Here is a 9,330-nt window from a genome sequence, read left to right on the forward strand (position 1 = left end):
GCTAGACGGTTACGTACCATCTGCCATCCCTTAACTTCCCCATCACTCCCATTCATAACTCCTGGTGCCATAGGGTTGTGCGCCATCTTGTGATGGTACTACACCTGAGACTACCCTTGGAAAGGCCTGAATTGGCCCCCACTTTGAAAACTGTCCCACAATTTTCTTCCCTTTGAGCATACTTTTCCTGCTAAAATAAGCTGTTTACCCAATCCTAACATCCCTTACCACACACACACACAAAAACCCACACAGGAGGGCAGGGTGGGACAAACCCCAGCTAGGAAAAGCCTCCTGCCACCTTTCTTCACAAAACAAAAAACTCTTCCAGCTCAGATGAACATTCCAAACCCACATTCAGCCCCCCCACCAACGCTCCTATCCAATCCATAACTCGATCCTATCACCCAATTCCTTTCCTTCCTACACCTAACCTCTCTTCTATTTTAACCTTTTACCTGCCCTCCCCTTCCAAATATATCCAATGTCATCCACCCCTTCATGGGCAGCTCAGTCAATGTTAAGCCCTCTGCCCCCCTTAGTTGAGGTTTCACTGGAATTTGGTGGTTCTTAATTTGAGATTGTTTTACTGTTTTTACTGGGGGTTTCTTCTTGTCTCCAGGAGCAGGAGTGCCTTTTATAGAATAGCATTTCATGTGGATTTCTTTTGGCCCTCGTGACACTTAGGTGACGAATCCGACTGTGAAGAATTAAGGCCGGTGCTGGGCATGCTTATACAGTCTGGGTCCCGTATATGGGCTGAAGAGGGATTCGACAGAAATGCCAATAATTTGGAACATGAGGACAGTGCCAGGCAGACTTTTTTATGGTCTGTGTCCTGCAAATGACGAGACAGATTTGGATAGGCTGGAGTGGGCTTTGACGGCAGCTTCAGAAGGTGGAACCTCAGGACAGGAGCTGGTTGGACTTCTACAGTCTAGGTCTCAGAAACTCTAAAGAGAGACAGTGATGAAGTATTTTTTTATCACATTCCTTTTTGGTTTTATCTTGACTTGATAATGAGTGTGACTGTTGGGCAACTTCAAATAAGGCAGTAATGTGAAAGCCAAAGATGGGCCATACCGGTTTTGTTTTATCATGACTTGATGATGAATTGTGTGACTATTGGACAACTTCAGATAAGGCAGTAATGTGAATGCCAAAGCTGGGCCACACCGGTTTTATCATGACTTGATAATGAATTGTGTGACTATTGGACAACTTCAGATAAGGCAGTAATGTGAATGCCAAAGCTGGGCCGTACTCAATATTTGAAGAGTAAAGGTTGTGCAGCTCACAGATGAGAAATATTCTTAGAAGCAATATGCATTCAGGACTAGATTCAGGTCTTTGCCACCATTTACTGAATCTAGTGTTAGTGCATATCACTGCTAAGAATATTTCCCATCTGTGAGCTATACAAGATCTTCTGTTAATTCAGGTCTGTTTCAGTTGCTTTACCTTTTTGGACCTCTACCATTATGGCTAGATGAGTTTACACATCAACCTTTACCATTCAAATATTGGGTATGGCCCCACTTGGCCATTCACATTACTGCTTTATTTGAAGTTGCACTGCAATTTGGGATTATTTTTTGTTTGAGTTGCCTATGCCAGCACCCTCCCCCATGTCTTGTAACATTCCAACTCTGTTCTTATCACTGACCATGGGCGCCAACATTTCAAGACGATTGGGTGTGCCAAATACAATTCAAATAACCAATCCCTGGACACAAAGAAGGGGCTTACTCAATATTGTGAGTGCTTAGCACCCACTGGTATCCAAAGAACTGGCTCCTATGATCCTAAACTATGCTAAAGGTTGTAACAGTGTTGGTTTGGACAGTCTCTACCAGTAGGTAATATCAGCTATCACCCTCTGAAAAGAAGAATTTCCTCCGAGTGAACCTACTTGCTTTCTTCTCACCAACATTGTTTAAATCATTTTTCATTTTGCAAGAGTTTGAGGAAAAAGTGTCTCATGACATTACCAGGAAGACTGAACATGCATTGAAAATTAATGCTGTGCTAAACCTTATAGCAAAGAAAGCAAATTGTAGGTGTGCGCAAACAAAAAGTTTGCTTATTTATAGTGGAATTCTTTTCAAAAAATTTTCAACTTTTCACCATTAGCTAATCAGGCACACTGAATCATTTTTAGAATGTGCTGCTGACAGCCAGCCCTGCTCCTTTAAGTTTGACCCTCAAAAATTTAAATAAAAAAAGGCATTTCTCTCCCCTACTCCTCCTTACCTGAGCCCCCAGGGCCCAGTGTGACTCATTAAAATATCCCTACTAAATCTATTAAGCCAGTCCTGGATTTCTGACAGCCCTATTCTACCACACTGCTTTGGGTTGTAAGGTCAAACACAAGAGCTGGCCAGCAAGACTGCTCCTGAAACTAGGGACCATTAAGATCACATTAAAGAAGTTTGTTTCAACACTGCTTAATCAATAGTTCCAAGTTAAGTCATCACAGTTGTGTGGTCAATACTTTTTTTAAATGCAGCTGGTGCTTTTCTGCTCACATTTTTAATCCCAAGGTGAATCAATTTTACAATATATAAAACTGGAATAACATATCTGAAACTGCAGTCTTTCTCTAACACAGATGTTGCTCAAATCCATGTTGCAGTCAGGGGTTCAATATACTGACAATTTCTTCTTTGCAAGACAAAAAGATCCTATAAATCAAATATTTATCTTCAAAAGTGTTCCCCTTTTTGTCACATATTTACATAATAATGGGTTACAACATTGGACGCTAGCTTAACAAAAATGGTTTAGCATCAAGGACTAATTAGAAATGTGGGAATAAGGGCTACCTTTTGAGGTGGGGATAAGTGGAGTGGGGGCTTGAACTTGTAAGAGGTGGGTGGCCTTTAAACCAAGGGGACCCTGCACTGGAATCCAGGGAGCATCAGGATGTTGCTTTGCGGCCCGAAGCTCCCATGTGGTAAAATAACGCCAGTAAAAAGCTCTTGATTATTTTGTTGTGCTTTTGGGCCTTAACATCACCACAAGTTGCATTTGGGTATCTGTATAGTAATGCAATGTAAAACATGCATTTGCTTGTTTTGCTTTTCATTACTACTTAACCAGCAACTTAAATATTGCCACATTCCTTTTATCAAGCATCGTTTGGGATGTTTAAGTTGTGTTAAGAACCAAATAGCATGATTTAAAGCCTTAACACTTCTTGATGAATTCCCCCTTAATGATTTACTTTCATTTTATTTTCAGTTGTAATATTGAATGTGTTAATGAAACTGAAATTTTTGATATGAGTAATAATTATTTTACAAATTACTTCCCGGAGCAGCTCATTTTTTAAACACATAATAATGTCCTCTTTTCACATGGAGCCCTGGCGTCACTGTTACATTTGTTCTGCTTTGTATCTGTGGTGTTTCTTGTTTGCATAGCTTATTTCTTGTTCTTTTTAAAATAAACCTTACATCCTGTCAACTTTCATCAGTAACATTTAAACTTAATGTGCAGTGGTTTAACATTTGAAAGCATCACACAAGGAAATGGGTATTTCCAAGCCTAGGCAAGCCCTTGTCCATTTGTTTCAGGGCAATTTCCAGATGACCCACTCAGCATTCAAGTAGTCTCCAAAGTCTTGATAAACTGCTGCTACAGTTCTTAGGAGATTTAATTTTAAAATTTGTCACCTTTTAATATGTCAAAAAAGCATCTTGTATTTTTCTAGCAAATTCCTTCTCTCTTTTTCTCTCAGCGAGCCTCGTTCACTTGCATCTGAGCAAATTCTTCTCAGAAATGTGCTATAGCAAGAGAAAAGCCTGCCTGGTTGTTATCATCCTTACAACTGGCATGTGCATGTGGATGCTGTGTAAGCAAAGAAACCATCTGCCTCTAATGATAACGTCAAAGAACCTCTATTGCAATAAAGGAAGTGCCAGTGCGGCCATCACACCACTGAAAGATGGAAGAACTTTTATAGTCTCGCCATATTTTGATACCAGAGATAATATACTCCGTGTACTTGCAATAATTCACCATAAAGAAGTGAAGGAGCTCTATTGTCTGTTGTGCTGTGGTTCCAATACGAGTTACCACAGCGCAATGGCAATAATAGACCTGCACTCTGATAGGTTTGGGTTCCCTTATGGCACAGCTGATCTGCTCTGTTCAATCCCAGAGAACTGTGATGCAAAGTATGTGTCAATTCTCCCATTCCCCAAAGGAGATATTGAACAGATGCCAACATTTAAAATAAAGAATCGTGAGCCTACAGCACTCTCTGCTGATTTCACAGTCTGCATTTCTACTATGTTTGGAAATTATAATAATGCCCTGCAGTTTATTCAATCAATGGAAATGTATAAGCTACTGGGGGCACAGAAAGTGATAATCTATAAGACCAACTGTAGCCAACTGATGGAAAAACTCCTGCAGTATTATATCACAGAAGGTACTGTGGAAGTGATCTCCTGGCCCATCAAAGACTACCTAAATACTTCCAGCAAGTGGCATTATTCAATGGATGCCAAAGACATTGGCTACTATGGACAGATTACAGCATTAAATGACTGTGTCTATAGAAATATGTACACAAGCAAGTATGTACTACTCAATGACCTTGATGAAATAATTCTACCTTTTAAACACTGGAACTGGGCCACAATGATGGAACGTCTCCAACAGCAAAACCCAAATCATGGTGTTTTTCTTTTTGAAAATCATATTTTCCCCGTAACTGTGTCCACTTCAGATTTCAACATTCTATCATGGCGTAATGTACCAGGAGTTAACATACTGCAGCACATTTACAGAGAACCTGATAGGCCAAACTTCTTCAATGGTCGGAAAATAATCCTCAATCCCAGGATAGTTTATCAGACTTCTGTTCACTCAGTTCTGAAGCCCTCTAATGCGAACCTGAAAGTGTCCAATGATATTGCAATTGTGTTTCATTGCCGAGGACCTTACCAAGCACACCTACCCAAGCAATCCTTAATTCGAGATGCAACTATCTGGAAATATAGCTCCTTGCTAATTAGGAATGTTAATCATGTTCTTAATGAAACCATGTTTTCTCAAGTGGTAACAAAGCAGGAGGGATACAGTGGTAGCAAAGCAGTGGTGAGGTAAAAAAAATTATATATATATATATATATATATATATATATATATATATATATATATATATATATATATATATATATATATACACACACACACACACAGCACCACACCACTGCCAATACTGGCTATATGACTGTGCATTCAAAGGGTAAAATTGCAGAAATTCCTGCATTTATATGCAATAACACAGTCATGCATACAAAAGCATGTTCCCAGAGAATCGTGTTCCAGAGTTCTGAGTTCCATGTACTTTGTGATTAAAACACTGACTACTGCAAAAAAAAAGGACATTGACAACAGTTGTAATGGTATCAGTTTAATTGTCAGGATTATTGAAATATATATAGCATGATGTTGTGTTGGATCAGGTACATATATATATATAACAATATATTTGTGCAGCTTTAAAAACATATTGAAACTGCAGCAGAAACTGGCTTCCACTTCATGCTAATCTCCCCCTCCCTTTTTCCTGGGAAACTTTTGATAGCAGGGCTAGTCAATTACAAACACTTAACAGAGACAAAAGGTACTGGGATATAGCTTCCTTCTCCTCCCACCTAACAAGGACTCATAACAAAAGTATGACTAGGTGGATACCTGAAGGCTCATCAAGAAGCCATAAACCACTTGCCACAGAGGACTCAGTGCTCTCCCTTCCTCCCCCTTTAACAAAATACTATTTTCAAGTAAGAGACTGTTTCAAAGTTTTAAATTTACTCTCTTCCTCTGATCAAAAAGCCTGGCTGATCAACACAACAAAGATCAAAGAGCAGGGCCGTGCCAAGGGTCTGTGGCGCCCCCCTGCAAGGGATCGGGTGCCGCTGCCCGCCCTCTTCTCCCCCCAGCAAAATCTCTTTTAAATTTACCTCCGTCCGGTTGGCAGGGCAGCGAATGGCACAGCGTCAGTGAAGGAGGCGGCGCTCCCGACATCTCTACTGGTCTTCCCTTCGCTCAATGTCCCGCCTTCTTCTGATGTCATTTCACTGACGCTGCGCCGTTCGCTGGCCTGCCAGCCGGACGGAGGTAAATTTAAAAGAGATTTTGTTAGGGAGAGAAGAGGCTGGGCAGTTGGGACATGGGAGCGGGAGGGCGAGGCAAGCATGGCGCGGTGGGGTGCCCCCCCAGAGGACGGCACCCCCCTGCCACGCTTACCTCGCTTACCGCGTTGGCACGGCCCTGTCAAAGAGGCAAGGAGACAGGCAGGCGGGAAAGGTGTAAAATCCAGCTACTAAAGACAAAGGACTCCTGCTGGCCGCCCCAGACAAATCTTATCAGAGGAATATGTATTACAGAGATTCAAGCAGGAAGCCTTGCACTTCAATAAACCATTTGTCAGCAAAATCCAGACAGGAAGTCTTGTGATGTCATAAGACATGAGACCAAGATACCAGAATGCTTTGCATTCAGGGTCGTGTGCAAACCAGGAAGAAAATGCACACAGGACATGCACTCATTCTTCCCTGCAAACTAAGAGTATAAAAGCAAAAGCTGTTTCCCCAAGACACAGATTCTTCTCTTCAGCTGCAATCCAGATCCATCTCTGCTGACGCCTTGCTCCTGACCATGTGCTCATCAATCAGCTGGACCACAGCATGCTCTGTAACAAAGACTCTCCTGTAAGTTAAACTATAACCTTAAGATTTAAGCCTGTTACTTTGTTCTATTTTATACACAAATTCTCTGTTCTAAGATCCTTTTAAAAGCTATCTCTCGTTTGCAATATTATTTATATTAAATAAACCCTTTTGAAGCTAAATATATGGTCTTTTGTATCCTGAGTGGATGCTTTTAAATATTGCAGCACAGAACACTGCAATTGTGAATCTTGTTGCTGTAATTGGCATCTGGTGGAGAATTATTATATATATATATATAAATTAGAAACATTAGTGAGTGCTCTAGCTATCCCCAAGTATGAATTAATTCCTTGGTACATTTAATTTGTGGAGACCGCGGGCAGAGATATTGTGCGCAAAGTAACAGTGTTCTTCTGAAATTGTATCTTTGTATTTTGCTGCTTTATAGAGAACTGAGTATCAGGTTTCATTAATTAAATTTCCAATTGATAAATTGATAAGGCTTTTAGGTATTCAGAATGTTATGCTGGATGGATATTTGGACTCTGCCAGTATGGCAATATATAGGTACTTACGCACTTATTACATTTATGTATGGTATAACAAAAATTTTAGCCATACTCTGGAATAAAATAAAAAACAATTTTGCAGCTTCTGTTGAGGAGGATACATACACAGAGAAACACACTATTCTGGGGGTACATAACCCCACTTTGCTTAAGCGATGCATAGAATCCTCAGGCCCCAATCCATGGACCCCTAGCCTAGCGGTGGACATTAGCACCATCTCTGATATGGAGAGCAAATTTGAAAAATATTGCAATTTATATTCAATTAAGGAAGGGAGCAAAAGAATTTCTGCGTGCACTTGGTTAATGTGGACCATGTGTAAGAACGCCTTAAAAGAGCATGCAGAATTGAATGATAAATTACTAGCTAAAGAGAAAGAATGCAAGCAGATAAGCACAGAAAAGGACTTTTTGATCAAAATGACTAATTACTTAAATTATCAATTAGATTATTCTAAGCAGCAGATAGAGTACCAGGCAACCCAGGAAAATAAAACGAGGGCCCAAATTTCAGCTTTAGAAATGCAGGCAAGCCAGGTCCCAGGCTTAAAACAACTAATCAGAGAGCTAACACCGCAGACGCCCCCTATAGGTGAGAATACTGATCATGCACATTGTCACAGAGAGATAAAAACCTTAAAACAAAAGCTAGAGGATTCTCACTTGCAGGTGTCAGCTATTACAGGCCTTCCATGTGCCCCTCCAAACCCAAACACAGCTACAGCCATGCCTGTCTCAGCCGTGATCAAAATATCACAGTCCACGCCCCTAGCAGGAGGCTCAACTAGAATTATTAGTTCCAGCTCCTCTCACAGACAGATATAGAAGTGATAGCCAGACAGATAGGCAAGATAGACCCTGGTAAGTTGCCCCATGCTTGTGTGGTGCTATGGAAATTGGAACAGGAAGGGAGGATTGATACAGATGAATTAATTAAAGTGATCCGTCTCTGTATTAAACCTGAATTTGCAGAACAGATGGAGGGAGCTATTGAATTGGCAAAACAACTAGGGTTTTCTCTGCTAAATTTGGCAACAGCTGCTAGTGTATCTTTTGGCATGAAAGGATTCAGAACACAAAGTGTAAATCTCCAACAGGATAGAAATGAGAGTATAGAAGACTATGTCAGGAAAGCAATTCTATTGCTAATAATGACTGGGCAGGCTGAGGGGGTAGATGCAAGAGGGCGCCCACCAAGAGACCTGTTAGATGTGCACATAAATATAGAGAGTCTAAGGGAAATTTGTCAGAGCATGCATCCTACTATTGCAAGAGCTCTCTGCTCGTGGGCCGCAGATGAGCCGGCCTCAGCCAGGAATTTGTGCCTGAAAGCCAGAAATGTACTAAGGTATCAACTCTATGCCTCACACCCAGTGGCAGCAGCTGGACCCGCTCTATACCCTGATTTAGCTCCATACCAAGAGCAGGCCCCCCAGGCCCCCTCACAGTATCCAAAACCTCAGTACATAGGCCCACAACCCGTTTTGCATTCTAATTCCAATGCTCATGAAAGTAAGCCACCAGTTAAATATTCAGCTCCTCAACACACAGATGCACCACCTAGGTTGCATTCTGATCTAAGCTCCCATAGAAGGGAACCTCTAATAAGAAAATCAGCTCCTCACTATGTAGCTACTGAAAACCGCAAGCAAGCATGTGACATTTTAAAATCTCATGGTGAGAATCTGTCATATTGGGAGAACAAACCCACTAGTGTCCTCACAGCAAGGGCCTTGCAGATATTGCAGACAGCTAACAATAACAAGAGAAATCTGCCCCCAGATAAGCAGAAACCTATAACTGCATGTCCTACCGTGCCAGACACTGACATATTCTCAGGCCTCCCTGAAATGTATTTCAAGGAAACTTGAGGAGACGCGTTTCTCCACAGCATGACCCACTCTGCAGATGGCAGTGGGATCCAGGTGGTTGATTTTTAGTATAGGTTGGACAGGAATATAGAAAAAGTTTTTGCTATGAACCTTTTGCAACACTGTTAAGGATTTAAAATGTAGCTTCTATTGTTCTTTTGAATGTTTAAGATGTAATAATGTCTCTCTGCAATAAGT

At 41.1% G+C, this 9,330-nt stretch overlaps 1 protein-coding gene across 1 annotated transcript; it reads left to right on the plus strand.

The window, feature by feature from the left end:
• Positions 1-673: 673 nt before the first annotated feature.
• On the plus strand, positions 674-5,453 carry LOC115472955. The gene is made up of 2 exons (XM_030207502.1): positions 674-829; positions 3,743-5,453. Exons 1-2 carry the CDS (start codon positions 781-783, stop codon positions 5,116-5,118), a joined length of 1,425 nt encoding a protein of 474 aa, XP_030063362.1. The 5' UTR covers positions 674-780; the 3' UTR covers positions 5,119-5,453.
• Positions 5,454-9,330: the final 3,877 nt, after the last annotated feature.

Source organism: Microcaecilia unicolor, chromosome 6, assembly GCF_901765095.1.
Source record: "Microcaecilia unicolor chromosome 6, aMicUni1.1, whole genome shotgun sequence".
Lineage (NCBI taxonomy): Eukaryota > Metazoa > Chordata > Amphibia > Gymnophiona > Siphonopidae > Microcaecilia > Microcaecilia unicolor.

Excerpts from the sequence above, each read along its gene's own strand:
- LOC115472955 (XM_030207502.1), top strand. The coding sequence starts at position 781 with ATGCCAATAATTTGGAACATGAGGACAGTGCCAGGCAGACTTTTTTAT. Across the intron at positions 830-3,742 it reads GCCAGGCAGACTTTTTTATG|CGAGCCTCGTTCACTTGCAT; the intron begins GTCTGTGTCCTG and ends TTTTTCTCTCAG.